General features: G+C 37.8%; 1 protein-coding gene across 1 annotated transcript in view; it reads left to right on the top strand.

Moving 5' to 3' along the window:
- The first annotated feature begins 10,335 nt into the window (after positions 1–10,335).
- LGR5 (leucine-rich repeat containing G protein-coupled receptor 5) overlaps positions 10,336–20,752 on the top strand; it is a 53,936-nt gene continuing 43,519 nt past the window's right edge. The window contains exon 1 of the mRNA XM_009878805.1: positions 10,336–10,424. Coding sequence (XP_009877107.1) covers positions 10,363–10,424 — 62 coding nt within the window. The 5' untranslated portion in view covers positions 10,336–10,362. The remainder of the gene's footprint in view (positions 10,425–20,752) is intronic.

Raw genomic sequence — 20,752 nt, 5'->3', positions numbered from 1 at the left:
CTGTGGCATCCTCAAAAGGAATGGGCAGTACTAGTTGAGGTGGAGATCAGCAGTAATTTGTTTGGTAGCAATATTAGATAAAAGTGAGTGTGCTGCTAATATGGCATAAGTTGGATTGTCCATGCAATAAAGAGAGGAGGCTGTAAAAAAATATTTCAACTAAAGAACAACAGAAAAATGGTCAAATTAGTAATTCAGAGTAGAACTCTAGTAGTTGTGATACAGCATAGCGTCATTTTCTCTGCTGAAATTCTTCAGTTACTCTTCCACAACAAGATGCAACTAGACTATAATAAAAGTAGAAGTGACAGTGTTGTGGTAAAACAAGTCCAGTCACTGGGGACTTTTGATCTGCTGGAGAGTAGGAAGGCTCTACAGAGGGATCTGACAGGCTGGATCAATGTACTGAGGCCAGTTGTCTGAGGTTCAGCAAGGCCAAATGCTGGGTCTTGCACTTGGGTCACAATAACCCCCAGCAGCACTGCAGACCTGAGGAGGAGTGGCTGGAAAGCTGACTGAGCCAGCAGTGTGCCCAGGTGGCCAAGAAGGCCAACAGCATCCTGGCCTGTCCTAGAAACGGCGTGGCCAGCAGGACTAGGGAAGGGATTGTCCCCCTGTACTCAGCACTGGTGAGGCTGCACTTTGAATCTTGTGTTCAGTTTTGGCCCCCTCACAACAAGAAAGACATTGAGGTGCTGGAGCATGTCGAAAGAAGGGAAACGAAGCTGGTGAAGGGTCTAAAGGACAAGTCATATGAGGAGTGGCTGAGAGAACTGGGGTTGTTCAAGCTCTCTACAACTACCTGAAAGGAGGTTGTAGCAAGATGAGTGTAAGTCTGTTCTCCCAAGTGACAAGCAATAGGACAAGAAGAAGTGGCCTCAAGTTGCACCTGGAGAGGTTTAGGTTGAATATTAGGAAAAAAATCTTCTCTGAAACAGTTGTTAAGCATTGGAACAGGCTGCCAAATGAAGTGATTGAGTTGCCATCCCTGGAGGTATTTGAAAGATGTATAGATGAGGTGATTAGGGACATGGTTTAGTGGTAGGCTAATGGTTGGACTTGAGCTTAAGGGTCTTTTCCAACCTAGGCAATTCTGTGATTTAGCATGAATGCAGAGAAAAATGGGAACCTACAGGATAAGAGTAGTGAAGAAGCTAAGCAGAATTTTACTGAAAAATCTTCTGAGATAAAAAGAGCAGTTGGGTTTGTCTTTGCTGAATGATATTTTTGCCATTTTCTTTACCAAGCCAGAATTTTGCAGAATCTAGAGTGTATATTTTTTCAGTGACCCAGTTTGGGAATACCAAGTTTATTTCTACAACTGCAACATTGCGTCAAACAAAGTAGCACCATGCAGAGACGCTGCATTGTGAATTTAGTACAGTCATAGCAGCATCCTCCTGTAGCTGGGATAATTAGTCTTTCTGAGGGCACGTAACACGGTAATGCAGGATATAGATTTCCTGCTCTAAATGCAGGCGTCCTGCACGTTTTTTCAGATACTCAGACTTACACCATCACTTTTAGAATGTGTTCGTAGCAGATAGTCTCAAAGCTCTTTGCTTTTACCTCTTCAAATCCATGCTTAAAGTGTTTCTTGTTATAAATGAAATGAGACTCATCCTGATTCATTTCCCCTCTCAGCAGTCTCACAGGAGTAATACTGAATATTCAGGTGATGATGAGTTTTTAAATTGGTTTGTGTAACACATAATCTACGCTGTATAAAACTTTAAATTGGATATTCGGCCCAATTGGCTGTGTAGCACATAATACTGTGGTTTAGGAAGGTTGTACTTCATGACTTTAGGGTTGTATTTTGAGTCTTTGTCTATGTGGAGATATATTTTGAATTAGTTTCTGCTGTAGTCAGCATGTAGTAAGTACACTAATAAGCTATGCTGTGCTTTTTGTAGATTCTTTTCTCTCATATAAATAAGCATAATTTAGGAACACCTTCTCTGAATTCAGAGGGTTGAAATTATAGACACAGAATAAGACGGAAATTGGACCCCCAGTTTCTAAAATGGATGAATGTGTTTATTCATTCAGGAAAATATGACGGTTTCCTGTATTTTTAACATATTTATAACAAATAGTTGTAAAAATAAGCAATTTTTAAAGTTGCAAAAAATATTCTGAAGGTAAGAGAGACAAAGCTGGTTTTTTCCCCATACTTCATTGCTTATATTAAATATTGTTTCTCAATTTAACTGTACTTGCTTCATCAAAAATAAGATAAACAGTACCTGATAAGCAGGTAATGCTGAAAAAAGGACAGACATTCTATCAATTGTCTCTATAAATTGCAAAAACATATTCTCCTTTAGTGTATTTGAGCAAGATGATTGTGTATGTAGTACTCATAGAATCTATTTGAATTAGTGCAGCAGAAATAAGTAATAACTCACAAAGAAAAATAATAATACTACACTCTGTGGACGTGGGAGGATGAGAAATTCCATTCAGTCATCTTTTAATTGCTCCTACTGGCTTCTGTATTATAAAATACTCCTTCAGTTATTTAGGCTTCAGAGTATGTGAGTTGAGTACAGTAAATGATTGACATGTTGGAATGTTTTTGTAACTTACACTGGTAATTATTACTTAGCAAACTGTGTCTACAGTGCCAAATGAACATCCATGAATCAGCTTTGAAAGTAAATGGCTAATTTCATTTAGGGAGCATCATGAATTTGATATACCAAAAAAAAAAAAATAAAGAAAAGAAGCAGAGAAACAGAATCTTTGTACCTAAAGTGAAATGTCAGGTACTTGACAGATTAATTCAGCTCTGTGTGTGTTTGATCTGATCTTTGATCTCTACTTTATTTTTGACCCTAATTGTTTGCTCTGCCCTGCTCCCTCTGCTGGAGTCTTGGATAAACTGAATGGCAAAGTTGTTTCCTGAAAAGATTAATCATACACATACCATTTGCTTTACAAATGTTTTTCAGTCTAGATCTAAGTAAGTCTTTGATGGCTGGAATTGCCTACTATGTCCAGGAGTAATGCATGCTCTTCAAAATAACTGTGTTACAGAGCTTCTGCAGTGATAAGCCAAATTTTGCTGTCTATGACAATAGAGGAACCCAATGACAGGTGTTGGTAGTGCAGAATCTTGGCCAAGGCATTTTGTTAGTTTGTGTGGAATCCAGATATGGCCTGTCAGCCTGGTGTGCTGGGATTTGATGTTTAATATTCACCCGATGGGTTATGGGCCTGTACGCAGCAGCAGGGGTGTAGACAGAGCCCTCCTGAACTTACTGGGTCCCATTTGCGGGTTCTCTAAGTTCAAGGTGCCTGATCGTTCGCTTAGATACCTATTTTCAGTTGCAGGCATTATAACTTCTGTGAGCAAATTGCACTGCTGGAACAAGCACCACTGGTGTGCCAAGGAAGGGAAGGACGGTGTGAGGGACACAGCGAGAGTACTGTCCAGTTACTGGCACAAAGCTCTTCCTGAGGTGCACAGCCCCACTTACTCTCACTGCAGGGCCTGTTCTCATGTGCCACACAATATTACTTGCTTCTTGCAGGACATGTTTTAATACAAAGTGCTTGGTCTCTGGAAACAGTGTCAAGTAACAGAAATTTTATGTAAAAATGAGTAACAAGCAACCATGGTTTAGCCTTGCATCACTTCTCTGTTAATTTTTAAAAGTATAGAATGGGATCAGTTGCTTGTAATTTGCTATTACAAATAATACTACATGGGATAATGAATTTTTAAATACTTAATTTTATCATTTGGCATTATCAACATGCAGAAGTGCAGAAATATCCATGTTATTGCCACTTGTTATTTACTGTGAATACCTTGTTAGAGAGACTGCCTGCTCCATGTAAGGTCTGCTATAACTCTCTCTCCTTACTATTTCTTCCTGCAAATCTACCACTTTTTTTCCCCCAAGGTTTTTCCAAATACAAAGACATACTGCTTCGAATATGAATCATTTACTGGAAAGTCACATCTTAATCACAGTTTACTACAGAGTCTTTCAGAGAACCACAGATGAAGTTTGAAGCTAGTTGTGAGAAGAAATGCTATGATTTAATTGTCAGGAAGTGCTTACAAGGCTTAGTTAAGCATGCTCATACTCTGCCATGTGCTGCTCTGCATGGGTATATTAAACATGCAAAATGTTTATTTTGGAATTGTTGATTTTGGAAGATAATGTAAGCTAGAACTTAATTTTCATTAAAATGAAAATATGGTCATTGTTTTCTGCGGCTATTGACAGCTTTTGCATCACCATTTGGAAAACCATTGTAAATGCCAAGAGGGGAACGGTGTGATCTAACAAAAAGGGCACTGAACAAATCATCATCAATGTTTGGTTCCTCTGTGGCGTATAACCTGTTGTTGGACTGTGAGCATGTCAATTCACCATTAGGTGTCTTAGTTTCCCTTCTGTAATATGATGGTAATTATTCTATTTGTTTATGGAGACCCTTGAATAAAAACATGCTATTGGAATTTATTTGTAAGAAGTGGGTACTACTGCTACTACTACAGTGTTGGCAAATAGATTTGCCTGTGTCAAGTAGCTGTAGCAGATGAAGAAATATTTAGTTTATTGAAGCACTTGCCTTAATAGGTGGCATGCATTTACTAGTTAGCATATTCTTCCATTCTACAGTGGAGCTAGTAAAGTAGTCTGCCAACAGCAGAAACAATAGTGCTGTGTTAAAAATATAGGCATAGCAAGGGAATAGCAGTAGTAATTCTTACCCCTTTTCATTCTTTTGTATTGCTGCATCTAAGATAGTATCAAATTTTGCTGTAAACCCATTAAAGAAATTGTCTTACTTCAGAAGCTGTTCTCAGCTCGTAAGAACTCAGGGAGTGCATTCAATCTGTTGTCACTATTTTTATGTGAATACTTTGTCTTTCAAAGACTTCCGTGCAAATAATCATTAATACATCTTGTTGAGCTAAGACAGGCCTAGAGGAAACATAATTAATAATCCTAAAAATAAATATTGGTCATTTTCTAAAAGTAAAGCAGGTTTCAACTCTTAAAAAAACATAGACTACAAAAATCATTGTCTTTAATATTAGATTATTGTATTAGCTCTGCAATTGGCAGACAAGTTTGTACCATTCATATAATAGAAGTTTATCTTAGTGGTAGTTTAACAGGTTGGTGATAACCAGGAGAAGCCTTCAATATGTACCAGGACAGATTTTTATTCTCCTTTAGAAGATGTAAGTATAATGTGTAAAACTGATCTTGTGAGATGAATACTCACTGAAACATCTCTTGTAGTAACAGCTAAGAATTGCTTAGTAACCTGGCCTCCAGACTCATCTATTATGTGATGACAACTAGTCCATTTAACTTGTCTTACTGGGGTTTAGGAATTCATTGTCAACTACTCACTTTTAAGTTGGTGACTGGATATTATTTCAATATATTTATGCAGGGACAGCAAAACTGAGGTGAAGAAAAAACCCTGTTGAATTTGCCTTTTGTTCTCTGTTTTGCAAATGCTCAGAATTTGTCCATGTGGTCACCAAGAAAAAACAGATAGATGCATGGTGCAGTTTGCAATATGTTCTGTTCTTCGAAGATATCATCACAGATGGAATTCCTTTTGCAAATCACCAGAGACACAGTGTCATGATTGATTAGCACAGAGCATAATTAAGATATCATTATAGTGAGCTGTGTTGCCAATGCAGTCCTTGATATAAAACTTTTTATCTTTTGAAAAGATGTAAGTTTCATTTGCTGGTATGATGCTTTTGTAGTCAGCAGTTGGAAACAGGCTGCTAGAATGCTGATGGCAGAACAGACGTGTGTTCATCTGACTGTTCGAAATAACCTATCACCTTTCCAGCACAATACGTCAGCTCACAGTTCAGGTAGTTTTCATAAAGGTAGATCTGGTACTATTGCTGTTTACATTAGGAGCATTTTAAAGTCCAGAGTGTACTCTTACAGTGCAACTCTGACAGACATTGATGGGGTTTGCATGTGCTTTGGTGCTGGGATATAGGAGTGGTTCTGTTGCACTAACTTATTTAAAGATTTTCAGTATTCCAATAATTGTAAATTTTTCATCACCGTAGCTTATAAGAGTCTACCAAGTTTGACAAGAAACGTTTGGAGTTTCAGCTGGTTTTATTCTGAGTATACATGCATGGGCACACTAAGGAAATTGAGGAAATCTGATATGAAATCAGAACAGTTCCACTGAGGATAGTTAAAGATCTAGTACTTTGATTTTAATATTTTCCAGAATTACACTACAAATCCTGATGTGCAAGCCATCTTTCATCCCCTTCTCTTTTCTAGAGGGAGAAAATTGTTAATTTTGATAGGCTAGCCCTGAAAGGAAGAATCAGAAAACCTGTCTGATGCACTTTTGGAAAGAATTCATTGCAGGTGCAGGGCATAAGGCATACCCATTACAACTGTTGTTATTTTTCATGGTATTAATATGTAAGCCTACAATTTACCAACTAGCTCTTTCTGTTTGTTAACTGTGCTTGATCTAGTTAATGGCCATAAATCTCTTTCTAGCTGTGTCTTCTTGGCAACATGGTCTAGAGGCTGGCAAGTTTGCTGAGAAACTCCTTTATTCGTCTCTGGAGCACTCTGAGGAATTTCTGCCCAGCAGCCCAAGCTTTGCAGTATTGCTCATACAAGACCCAGTGACTGCGTTGCATAACTCTCGTTGTTTAACTCACTTCTCTGAGCATGCCCCCAGAAGAAGTTCTGCATGGTGGGACTTCTCTCATAAGTCTCTTAGTTACTTCAGTGAACAAACATTGGATGAAATGCTTGCATCGTGATTCTGACCTCAAAGTATATTCTGAATCTAAAAACGGTGAGCACAGGTGAGCTAGTGCCTTGCTGGTCAAAGTGATGTGAGATTTTTAGGGAGAAATAATGTCATATCTTAACTCAGCTGGTAATGGTGGAAGAAATACACAGTTTTTAATTTTTGTGGTGGAAAGTTTCTCGTTTTCCAGCTATATCAGCTAATCAAAGATACTACCTCTTCCTGCAGTAGTCTTCCTTATATCCTTAAACCATTAGAGCTACAACAAAACCATGTTGCCAACATAGACTGGAATGGCCTGTATATTAGTTACTAGTGTGTTAAAAACTAGTTTGAAAGACATTACTGAGTGAATTTGGAAACAATTTCTGTTACTTTCACCATCCCTGGAGGTATTTACAAGATGTATAGATATGGCATTTAGGGACATGGTTTAGTGGTGGACTCCGTAGTGTTAAGATTGACAGTTTGACTCAATGGTCTTAAAGATCTTTTCTAACTTAAATGATTCTATCATTCTATGAAATATGCATGGGTAATGTTTAGTAGTTCCATTGCATAAAAAATCTTGGTACTTTATGTTCCAAGAAAAGAGTAATCTGGAAATAATGAACATATCTCTAACAGAATGAGATACAGCGCTACAGACTGGGGCAGGAGTGACTGAGGAGCGGCTAGCAGAGAGGGACCCAGGAGTACTGGTTGACAACCGGTTGAACATGAGCCAGCAGTGAGCCCAGGTGGCCCAGAAGGCCAATGGCATCCTGGCTTGTGTCAGGGCCAGTGTGGCCAGCAGGAGCAGGGATGTAATTGTGCCCCTGTGCTCAACACTGGTGAGGCCTCACCCCGAGCCCTGTGTGCAGGGCTGGGGCCCTCACGGCAAGAAAGACATTGAGGGGCTGGAGCGAGTCCAGAGGAGAGCAACGAGGCTGGGGAAGGGGCTGGAGGGAAAGTCCTGTGAGGAGAGGCTGAGGCAGCTGGGGGTGTTTAGCCTGGAGAAGAGGAGACTCAGGGGGGACTTTATCACTCTCTACAACTGCCTGAAGGGAGGGTGCAGTCAGGTGGGGGTCGGGCTTTTCTCCCGGGCAACCAGTGACAGGACGAGAGGGCACGGCCTGAAACTGCATCAGGGCAGGGTTAGGTTGGATCTCAGGAAGCCCTTCCTCACGGAGAGGGTGCTCAGGCACTGGGATGCACTGCCCAGGGAAGTGGTGGAGTCACCGTCCCTGGAGGTGTTTAAGGAGAGGCTGGATGTGGCACTTAGTGCCGTGGTCTGGCCGATGTTGCGGTGTTGGGTCATGGACTGGACTCAATGGTCTCAGAGGTCTTTTCCAGCCTCAACAATTCTGTGATTCTGTAATTCTGTAGACTATTTAACTTGTAGGTTTAAAAAGAACTAGCAATTGCTGTAGTGTAGACTGGAAAAAAAGAGGAAATTATCATCCATCACATAATGTGGAGCACAAACTGTATCACATGAATGGAGTCCAAAAAGGAGACTAAAATACCAGAGTTCACTGTTGGTAAATCCACCTCTGAGATCTAAAGATGTTTTTAAGAAAGGTGCATGTGTGGTTGATTTTCTCATTGTGCATTGAAGCATCTAATGAAACCCACCTTCACTTATTCTGGTCTTATTAAGATATTAGGGTCTGATTTGTAGTTTGCTTGTGAGTGGTGGGGTCCCATGGGTGATATAAGCAGACACATACTAAATTAATATACTAGAAGAGCAGGCTTCAGGTTTCCCTGGTCAGCCAGAGCACTAGTTAATGCTGATTTTGTAGAATGCCCTAAATATGTGTCATCTGAAAATGGATCACTCCCCTGTTCCAACAAGGCTGGCTTTTTAAGTCTAAAATGTGATTTGGTATGTTTGCAAAAACCCATTAAGACATGTGTTAAAAATCTCACAATGAGAATTATATTGTTAAAATACTGGGTTTATCTTAATATCCAGTAGTATATGATTCACTACCTGGATGAGTTTTTCTTTTGCCAAATAAATCCATGTTTTTGTTCCTTTGCCAGAATAAGTCCTTTGAGCCTTTATCAAAGTAAAAGGGTAATAACCTGCTACATGATATGAAAGAATTAGGTGATAAAGTATTACAGTAAAGAATGAATTTAATAAGCACACTGTTCTCAAATTATAGCTTGATTTTGAAGGGAATGCAGAGACCTTACAGACAGTGATTTGATAATTGTTGTATGTATTGACACATTTACTGTATTTCAAAATCTCTACGTGAAGTATGTTTTTAAATTACACATTTTAAAATTCAACAAAAGATCAAACATTGAAATTAACTATGCTGACTAAAAACATATATTCTGTAATATGAAACAGATTGTGAGTAATAAGAACTAGGTGGAATATGAGCAGGACATACACCCACCAAAGCACAGATAACTTATTTACCTTGTAAGCTCTCGGCAGCTGGAAGAAATAAAGTAGTCTAAATACTATCCAAACTAGCTGGAAACTATAAGCAGCGCTTCGAACATACATGTTTAAATAGTGGGGAGTTTTAAATTGCCACATATTGTTTGCATTCAATATGTAGGTCTCCTTTTATTTTAACAGTATACAGAAGTTTAGAAATAGCTGTGTTAAGTTTTATCTTCCACAGAGAATTTTATTACGTGATCTGTTTACAGTTTTTATACTTAATGCAAAGCAATTCTAATGATACTACAGGGCATGGGGAAGACAGTGGAAAACACTGGAAAAACATGTTAAGAATAAAAAGGTACTATACAAAATCTAGCCCAAAATATAGCTTGAATGAGCTCTGACAGAGCTGATATGGCTGCTTGTTTCCTGTGCCAGGAACTACCGTGGAACCCCACCAGGAAGTGTGCTACAGAGTGGGATCACATTACACTCTTGTTTTATGGTTCATTTCACTTATTTAATGCAATTCGAGAACCTGCAAAAAAAAGAGCACTCCAAAAAGGGGATGTTTATTATTTGAAGATATGTCATTGCCTTGACTGTTCCAAGTTGGGTTTTGGGAACACCTGACATGCCTATGGAAGGCAAATCAGTGCAGTTTGCAGTACATCCTGCAGTAGAGTGTCTGGCAAAAGCAAAATGTTTCCATATTCATGAAATGTAGGGAATGATGCACATAGTTTGTATCTGTACACTTTTGCCTGTCTACTTTAGTAAACCAAGTGTGCTACAGTGCTACAACAGCAACAGAAATCAGTCTGTTTCCTTTACTACTCCAAGAAAATTTTAATACAGTACGGCAGTTTATTAAAATTATGTAGGCTAAAAGGATTGCTTAGTGGTCCAGCTGGTTTATAGAGCATGATAAAACATTTCAAAATCTTTGGATCCAAGGAACATGCTACAGCCTATATTTGGTTTGACAAAGCTATGTTCATACAAAAGAAGAATGTTTAATGTGCTAACTAGACAATGATTCATCAATTCTGGCAGAGGAACTAATTTTTGTTGATGTAGTACTTAAAAATGTGTGGAATGAACAGCTGGATACCGCAGTTGTGGCATGCTGTATTAAGTCTCTGTCTGTTTTCCCCTACAGTGATCTCAGTATGAACAACATTACTAAGCTGCCCTCAAACCCTGTGCACAATCTCCGCTTCCTGGAAGAGCTGTAAGTATCATTGTATCCTTGATGGGCATAGTCAGCGCTAGACACATTCCTGTGTTTGTCTCTCATACTTACTGTGGGAACCAGATAAAACGGTGCAGGAAAGCTGTCAGCCTGACACTTTTGGCACATGCGGAAACACTTAGCCGAAAAAAATCCAATTGCTTGTGATTCTGGAAATGAACTTATAAAAGAGTTACCGTGAGGCTACAACTTCTCTAAGCAGAGACAAAGCCAAGCAAATTAAAATTTTTAAACAAGGGCTGTTTAAAAGAGCTGGATGGCTTTTTGGAAGTAGTTAAGCAGCAGGATATTGGAAGTTTGAATACTGGCTCATGTTTATTAAAATCGCAAGTAGAGCTATAATCAAAACCAAAACCTGCTGCCTCGTTCTGCCTGTGTCGAGGACAACTGAGCCCACATTTCATAGTATCAAGACTTCTTGTCCTAATCACTTTTAATTACTGTTTCCTTACTCTTAAATTTAGCATCCCTGAAGGTTGACTGTAGAATACAAAATCCTGCAAAAAGCTTAGTTGCACTATCTAGTACGTTCACTGAGGGGAAAAAGTACACAGTGAAAACGAGCTAATCAAGCACATCAAACAAGGAATGCTGATTTGAAGTGATGGTGACTAACCAAAAGTGAAAACTATTGCACGTTCATGAGACCTGGGTTTGGCAGTGACCCTAGTAATAATGACCCAGGTTTAAGAGAAAATTTAGGTTCCTGAGGAGTGATGGAGACTCTGTGACTGATGCACCATAGGTCTTGTGGGAAAAAGCTGGCACCTGCATGCATACCTCTAAAAGTTGATTAAAAGAATGATCTAGCTATCCAGCCTCATACAAAACATGGTTTATAAGCTTTTAATAGTGAAAGCCTGCTTTTTTATAGCACGTTTAGCTGCTAACACACCATAAAACCTATGTAAGATGTGCAAAGTCATGATGCTGCCCTTCGCGCAAAGACATACAAAACATGGTTTATAAGCTTTTAATAGTGAAAGCCTGCTTTTTTATAGCACGTTTAGCTGCTAACTAAACCATAAAACCTACGTAAGATATGCAAAGTCATGATGCTGCCCTTTGCGCAAAGATACAATTAATTTTAAGCTAGGATATGTGTACAGTTCTCTGCAGTTTAGGTGGGTATTCCACTGACAACTTCTGGTGTCCCTGCTAACAGTTATTTGAATTTTGCCACCTGGTCTTTCCAGCTGGTATCTATGAAAAAAAAAAAAAACAAATTAAAACCATTTTGTAATGCTAACTTTGAACAATACAGTATTTGCAAGTACATTTTCCTTTCCTGTCTTATTTTTGTTGCTGACAGCATTTGTATTTAGAAAGCAGTATTTCTTTTAATTCATTCAATTCTTTAATTACTTCTTTTATTTAGTAATCATTAGCTGTATTGCTATTAGTGCAACTTTCAAATAGCATACAGATATGGACATAACAAGAGGAGATGTCACGCACCAAGTGTTAACAATATCAAGTGCCTATGAAATGATTCATTCCACAAAGACCCTGCTTGTGGATTTTGTATCATGTTCATGTTTGCTTGTCCAGTCTCTTGTCAACTGGAATAACCCTGCTAAAAGCTTCCAACCCAACGATTTCTCTCCAGATATTAAAGAAAAGTAGAAAACCGAAAGTCTGGACTTTTCCAGGAAGTTCTAATCCATTAAGCCAGGTTACCTTCACTCTTTATAAGTTTACAATCCAAAATTAGATGACCCAAGTAGTGAGACTTACGTTGCTGCTTGAGAAATTGTTCAGCAGTCTACTTTACCTTCCTGATCAAGACCTTTGAAAGTGTTCTTACTTATTCTTGTGTTGGGCCTACATTTTCCACCAGAAATATTAAACCATTATCTTTATAACCCTCTGTTCCAAATTAAGTCATGCCAGTCTTTCATTGCTGGTAGCACTAGAAAAATATTTGCTTCTTTACTATGTTTGGTTTTACATATATGCAGTCAGCTCCTCCATTCATTTTATACAAGCCATTATCATTTCCTTTTCTCGTTAATTGCAGTGCTGTTTTGTGAAACCCTTCCAGTTGGTATTCACTTTAAATAAGCATAGAAAACTGAAGCCTTTGAAGAGGTGAGGTAACTGATTACCTCTTCTTAATGCAGATTCAGGCCCATTGTACTGAGAGATTCTTCGATGTTCAGAAGCATGTAATACAATTCAGTCTAGTGTTACACAGAAAAAAGTGTAGACAATGGAAAGGGAACTGGATATTCAATTTTGAAGTAGGGGGTAACAGCCATTGTAGTTCCCATGCTCCCCAATGTTCATTTCTGTGCAATGATTGTACAGATGAAAATGATTTTGCCCATCCAGGCATTGCCACATGATTTTTATTCCCGGTTTACTTGGGAATTGTGTTCTGTTTATGTGGCTTAGTTAAAGAGGACTATTGCAAAATGTAACTTGGCCCATAACGCAGACATTGTAAAAGAAGATTTTATGACATCTTTGTACCAAAGCAATGTTTCCATGAAATTAGAATGCATCTTAGAAATGGCTATCTGCTTTTTGAAATACAACAACAGCAGGACCTTAAAATGCATTTTTAAGGGTTTTTTAATGGTGAAAAAGTATTACCCTTATTAGAGGTCTGTTTCAAAAATCTAATAAAAGCTAATGATTGATCTACAGAGTTTTAGCTTAAATGTTATGTCCTAAATGTGTGGTTTGGCAACACTGATAAGTCCTCAAAAGAACTGAGGTTTTATTAAGATGGTTCACCTGATCCTTTTGACTCCAAAACAAGGATGTATAAACCCAGTTCTGACCTTCTAGGCTGATCCACTCTTCCAGCCAAGGCTATACACCTCTGCAAGCAATAAACTTGCAATGCTGGTGATTGAGCTTTGTATTTATCCTTAATCAAAGACTTTGATCACTGAAGTAAAAGGTTGAAACTATGATATAATTTTGAGGTGCATATTGCTCTAAATATTTTGGAAAACATTGTGGTACTTTGAAAACTGAGCTGTTCTTGCTCCTAAAAAGTTTAGTTTTGAACAAGATGTTTTATTTGTGAAAACGATGGGCCTTTCAGACCTAATTTTCTCTTAAAGGGAATTTGAGGGAACTCCCACAGAGAAAGAAATATGCTTCAGCTGCTTGATTATCAGCAAGTTGCTCTGCTTGAACTTGTACAACACCATTAAGTCAAATTCTTCATTATAAATTCAAAATAACTGCAGATATTTATCAGTATGACTGAGTCCAAGACTCGATCTCATGTGGAGCATTTCTAGACGTATGTCATTCTACAATATGTATAGAATGCCCATATTAATAGAATAAGAAGTTAAAGTAATGCATGAAATAAAGGTTTTTAAAGAAGTATAAAGAATTATGTAGAGTGTGACTTCTAATAGTTTAAGAAGCAACTACGTCTGAGTGTAGACCTCTATCATTTTGTGATTAATAACACTTCAAAGCACTGCCTGAAACTGTTTCATTTTATAAATTGATGTCTCTATAAAGATTGAGGAAGAAAGCCAATAATAATTTAAAATTATTTGTATCAGACCTAACTACAAATATCTCCAGCTAGATATATCTCCTCACATGCATACATATGCATAGCATAAATATATGCACGCACCCCCACACATGCACATATATAAGGCTTTTATTTTAATTTTAAACACTGGAACATTCCACAGATAATCAAAACACCAAGTGGTTTTTAGTATATTGCTATTTTTCAGCAACTTAAAATAGATGTTTTAATAAAACAGCAACAAAGGCGTTCCATTACAATTATTTTACCGACAGAGTAAGACAGTTCCAAATAACTTCCATTTTGCAGAATCAAGCAACGAAGCTGCCTTAAATTAATTGCAACCTACATACAGGTGTAAGAAAGTTTACTGACACATCTTATTTCTTAAAATAACCTTGAAGGAATTAATACATACAGATTGCTCATGGTATTATTACAGCAGTTACTCAGGCAGAAATGCCTTTAAAAGTGCATTCTTCTACAACACTGAAGCATAGAATTACAGATACAATACAAAACAGACGTATTATGTGAATCTCACCATGATTTGTGTCTAATCCCTTTACACCGTAGAAGTGGTCAAGAGGCACTGTATGCGTGAAAATTAAGTCCTAAATTACCAGGCACAATCCATTACCATCTGTTCTTATTTATTGTTTTCCCTTTACTTCTGTCTCTGTTCTTTCTTCCAACAAAGAGTTTTTCAAAGCTGTTAATGGGAATTAGGTGTTCTTTTCCCCACTGACTTTGAGCAGTGGGACTGAGCTTTCTGGTCATTTATGTCTTTGAAAACTGAGAGCGTTAGCTCCTGGGATCTTGTACAGTCTTTATTTTTTGTACTGCTGCAGGCATATCATGGCTAGCACTGAAAACTGAGCTTTTTACTATTATGTAAGCTAGGGGAAGGCATGAAAGTGCTGCAGCCATAGTCCAAAACTTCTGGAGAAAGTGGGGGAATCTTGTAACTTACTTCAACAATCTTTGGACAGGATATTGAAGTACTAAAATCTTTCCCAAAGAGTAATCTGCATAGATTTAAGAACTTCTAAGGCAAAAAAAGTAAAAATACCTGCAACCGAGATGGAGAACAAAAGTCAAAATAGTGTATCATCTAGTGGTCTCAAACTGTCCACAAATGCTTCCTTCTGGTATCAATTAATACCAGTTTTACAGTTCTTGCACAGCAGGTTTTAGTGGAGCTATTCCTGGTGGGAATTGTCTTGTGCCACCTCTGTCAGCTAAAGTTTCAAGAGCTTTCACTGCTAAATGACTTACGATCCCATAGGTAGTTTTGGAGCTGTGCACAGTCTAACACAACACATAAGTTCTGAGTTCTGTTTCTTCACACAAATTCTGAGTTTAGGTTCTTCACTTCATACGTGCATACACGTAGAGATGATCTGTTCAAACTGGCCACTGTGTTCAACACATGGTGTTTGTCAGTGAGACCTGTCACCATCCAGGCAAATGGTCCATGGCACATTGTAAATTCTGTTGCCATAAGATAGACTTTGTTGATAACTCAGGGCTGTGGCTCCCCAACTTTACTTTAATACAGTCAGGGAGGCACGCAAAGTCCTGAGAGAGGGAAGTGCATCAGTTGTCGTTAAAGTTAACCACACTCGGCAAAAACAGTGAGAAGATATTTATCCAGCTAATCAGCTGGAAGCAGCAATGGTACTTTCTCCCCTAGTTTTTGCATACACGGTTAGTTTGATTTACTAGAAAAGTACAAACTCAAATGCAGAAGATTCCTACTGTACAAGATAACAACTCATAAACTTTACATTCACAAAACAAGGATTGTGCTATTCTGGAGCTGTGACTGGTTTTGTTGCTGTCCCTTTGATGCCACGAAAGCCAGTAACAAAAAAGAACTCTCCCATGTGGATGTGTCAGCATGGCACCCTCCAAACTACCCTTTTTTTCTGTCTTACCAAGATTGACAAGATGAGGAAAAAAAAAAAAGAGAGAAATGACAGAACAAATGCATTACTAAATCAGACCTGCTTGCATTGCTTGTTGAATAGCTTGTCCTGACAAACAATTATTCTCAAAATCTCGTAGAGCAACATTGACACTGGAACTGCTGTGTATCTGTGGTATAAAGGATCAGAAGAGGAGAAGATGGAGACAGAAAGAAGATGAAAGTGAAAAGAATAAAATAACACACGCAAGTGGGAAAAATAAATGTTCTGGATTGATATCCAATAAACTTTGTCAGTGCTGCTGTGTTGCTCTTACTGAGCATGCGTTGAAGCTTATTTTTGGCTTGTAGCTTGTAAATGCTTTCTGGAACGTGTAATTTATTATCCAGCAATACTCGTTAGAAACTAGTTTAGAATATGAAAAAAAAGTCACTGGAAGAGCTTTTTGTGTTTTGTGATCAATACAGATAGTGAAATTATACTTAATTAAACTGAAGTGAAATGATGCTTTGTTAAACATGCTATATATCTGTAGATCCTGAGGCAGGATTTTAATTTAAGTCTTCCACATTCTCTGTGTACTGCAGTAGCAAGTACGCAGAACGAATTTCCTTTTTTGTCAGTGGAAGTTCAGCCTGTTTGTAGACTGCTGGATTTCAGTGCAGTGAACACTTCTGATACCTACAGTTCTCAATTTTATACTTGCTTAGGATTATGAGTAGTGAATTCAACCAATATCTTATATCTAGTAGGATCACAAGCACAGTAAGACTGACTTCTTCTGTCTCAAGTTTGTATTTTTTTGCATTTCCAAGCAGGAGTAGCAATATTTTTCCCAATAATTCTTTGGTTTTACTTCATTGTACCACTCAGAAAACAGTAGTAAACATGAATCTACACAGTTTTTGTCCTTTGCCTATCACATAGGACTGACAAAACAGCTGACATGTTTTTTGCTGTTGATAGTTTGACCATGATGTGTTGTACTTCAGTACACTTCAGCCAATTCCTGCTTTTTAATGATTATCATTATTAGTTCTTACCCTTCCTGGTGATACTGGCACTACTGGGATAAAACCAAAACCAGCATCAGAAGTGTAAATGACACCTGGCAGACCCAGCCTAGGAAACATAATGTATATGGTCCTTCATCACTCCATCCTGCTGTAACATTTAAACACCACGAAAGGAACTTTAACAAATCCAGGTTTGTCCTGGGAGTAGTTATTTGGTGGCAGCATTCCTCAAACACAGGACTCAAGTTATGTCTCGTGTTGGTTGTCCCCTTGGGATCTGATGCTGGGAATCAGCTTGGGATTTCCTAGCTAGTGTTGGCCTACCTGGGGACCGCTAGCCTTGCCGCAGTCGGAAGGCAGGTACCCAGGTGCCTGTGGAGCAGCAGGGCCCCGCTGGAGCCCTGCAGAGGGGTGAGGCAAAGAGCAGAGCAGCTTGCAAAAGGGCAGCTTCGCAAAAGGAGAGATCAGTTGTCTTTAGCGGTTATTGGATCACACTCACGCCAGGTGCAGAAAGAGTCTCTGCCTTTTATAAGTGGAGAAGGAAATAGCACGTTTTAGACCGTACCCTGAGCTGACAAAAATCTATGATCTGTTTTATCAAAGCCAGCTCAAGATCAAATACACACTGATTTCATTCCAACTGCTTGAGGTCAGTTGGAGTTATTCCAGTTTACATCCTATGAGAATTTGGCACATGCATTTTAAAAGGCAATTAGGCCCTAAAGCAAGAGCAGAGTCTGTTATATTTGAATTTCCAACTAAAGTGTAAGTAGTAATAAATATAATATACAGCACGATTATGACTTGCACATGCCCCTCCCCTTTTTTAAAGAGGGGAAAATATCTTTACGTTTTCTTCTTTGATCTCTCTGAGCATCTGATTTTTTAATATGTCATTTGACCCACATTTCTTTTTCTGTTACTGTAATGATTACAGTTTTAATTAATGAGACAGATTGAAATATAAAAAGCTAATTAAAATACAGAATACCGTTTTAATTCCTAGTCTAACCAAGTAATTCCTCAAAAACATTTTGAAATATATATGTTGATATCACTCATTAATTAACTACTAATTAACAAAGTAATTAATCACTCATTAATTCATACATTTCTATTGCATTGGCCCGAGAATAAGTACTAATAAATATAAACTCTTATCTTGAGTTTTTAGTTGACTTTGGGTAAGTGCTTGATGAGTATCCAGATTGTCAAAGCTTTTTTGATGTTAAGAAGTGAGAACATTTAATTTTACCTGTTTATAGATGTATATGCAATCTGAATTATGGTCATAGAAATATATAAATTATATATTGGCTATATATTTATAGAGTTGAGCTAAATGTATTTGTAGCTTTATGTTTGTGTATCTTTGATTAAGTTTGACAGAAAACAAAATGGAAGCAAAAGATTCAAGACTGATAATTCTTCCTTGAACACAGGAAAATGTTTATAACCAGAACAAGTTGTTTTAGAAAAAGATTTGGAAATTTATGTTTTCTTGTAATGCTTTCACATTGTTCCTCCACAAACGGCCATTTCCTTTATTAGAAACTGAGATAGTAATTTCAGGACTGGTACTAGTGCTACTGGTACGACTCCTCAGAGAAGAGTGAATTACTGACAAATACCATACTGAGGTAGGATGCAAATGAGAGTCCTGTTTCTACTTGTGTCAGCACAAATTTTTCCATAGACATCAATGAGACTAAGATTTCACCACGGATCTTTATCAGTTATTCAGAACAATTATGGCAGCTGGAGAGGCAGATCAGCCTTTTGAGAAAGAAGTTTCAGATTACAAAAGAGAATTTCTTATCTGTGCCCAAGATATAAAAGACACAGTCCACAATTACATGAATTTCAATGGAATTTTCTACATCATACTAGTGTTTTAGTAAGAAGTTCAGGAAGGTTAGTACCACGTAGCTGAAGAACTGTCCAAACTGTGGGGATTTTCACTGTCTCAGGTTTTCTGTAATTTCATATTCACAAAAGAAAAAATTTCTTTCACCAGTCTCTAGTTTCTTCTATGTATTTCAATTCTGTATATTTCAATTTTCTGTATTTCAATTTTCTGTCTGGAGAGTTTGTTAGTTGTAGTATATAATGTAGCAAATAAGAAATTAAAAATATTTTTTCCAAGAAAACAGACAACTGTAAAACTGACTGCATAGTGACATTGTTGATGATAGCCTATTAATCTTTAAATGTACATATATAGCCAAATTCAGTAGAGCATTCTCTTAGCATTTGCATTCTCTGCTCTCATTTCTTAAATAGAACCAGTAAACCAGTTGGTGAATAGAAATTAAAAAAAAGGGATCTCAAGACAAGACAGTAGTTCACAGAATTATTTTTGTAGAAATCACTCAGTATCTTTATGCAGCTGAAGGATCATCCCAGATTGCACTCACAATTACATTCTGCATAGAATATTGTAGCACACGTGGACCGATTAAACAAAATGCAACACAAATGATGCAATGATGTATAACCTAATCTGTATTAAAGGGCAGGCACTGGCACTAGTCTAGAAATAGTGAGTCAGAGTCTGGTATTGCTGTTGTAGTTTACTAGCATAATAATGAGCCCAATTTATTTATCATAAATTTGAGTGTAATGAAGTTCTGCTTAACTGTATCTGTTCTGAAATAGAGTTACAACAGATTTCACTGGATTTCCACTTCTTAGTAGTGGAGCTTAGCTCTTTTCACACTGTTTATTCCTGTCATATTTTGAGCCACACCAAGATCCAAAGAACTGTCTATTCTCGTGCATTTCAGCACCTTGCAAGACTTGATCAATAACTTATTCCAGAAAATTCCATTGTGCTAATCCTGTTAGAACACAGCCTGAATATTAATTAATGTAAATGTATCCTTTTTCCAAAGGAGATTGCTATCTTCCTCTCAAGTCCTTCCTATAAGTTTGATACTACTAGATTTTGAAATGCACATTCTAGGTGCTTGTTCAGCATTTGCTGGCCTGAGTCTTACTCAAGCAAAGTAGAAAAGCAGCCACTCCCCATGTCGTACTGTCACACTGCTGCAGACAATTAGGAGTAGCTGGAAAACAAAAGAAGTTTCTAATCATTTTCAGAGCTTTCTGTGAGCATCTCATTAGTTGTGTTAGCTTTGGGAATGTTCTCCTGACCTAGTGACCACCATTTCTCAGAACTAGGACACTCCATGAGAGGTCAGAATACACCAGAGATGTAACCAGATGGGGAACACTCAGAGGAAAGCCCAGAGACACCTTTTCTTAGGTCTGACCATAGTCCGTAAACCTGATCTGCAGCAGTGCAGCTATTCCAACAGAGATCAGAGATTGCTAGCTGGGCTGAGCTGCCTAGAAAAATATTTTTTGAATTGCTACCCTTTGCAAGGATGGAGGCAACATGCTTTTCCCTGAGCTCATTTATTTTACCTCATGCAGTAGTATAAAAACTTAGCGTATGCTTAAGCCGAAAGTTTCCTAGTATCTTGACTCTGATAGTAGTAAGTAGCAGGTATTGAGGGAAGCATGTAGTTACACTCCGCCATAGACTTTTCCGACCTCCATTAATTTGCAAGATTATATGAAGCTGCATAAGTAATACCTAGTTCTAAACAGAACATAGCTCCAAAAATATGATCCAAAATCAGTAATGTTGTGTACTTTTGATTGCTTTTCCATTAAGGAGGTGTGATACATTTGAGCGTGGAGGTACTTAATTAGATATTTCTAAAATAATGTTAGAAATCCTTGAAATAAAAAAAAAAAGTGACTTTTAAAAATTGAAACTCAAAGTTGTTCAAACAATAGAAGCCAGCCATTTGATTATGTAAGTGTCATAAACAAGCTAGT

Source organism: Apaloderma vittatum, unplaced genomic scaffold (assembly GCF_000703405.1).
Source record: "Apaloderma vittatum isolate BGI_N311 unplaced genomic scaffold, ASM70340v1 scaffold3141, whole genome shotgun sequence".
In the NCBI taxonomy this organism is placed as follows: Eukaryota; Metazoa; Chordata; class Aves; order Trogoniformes; family Trogonidae; genus Apaloderma; species Apaloderma vittatum.
Note: the sequence above shows the minus strand (reverse complement) of the source record. Positions and strands in the feature narration are given on the sequence as shown.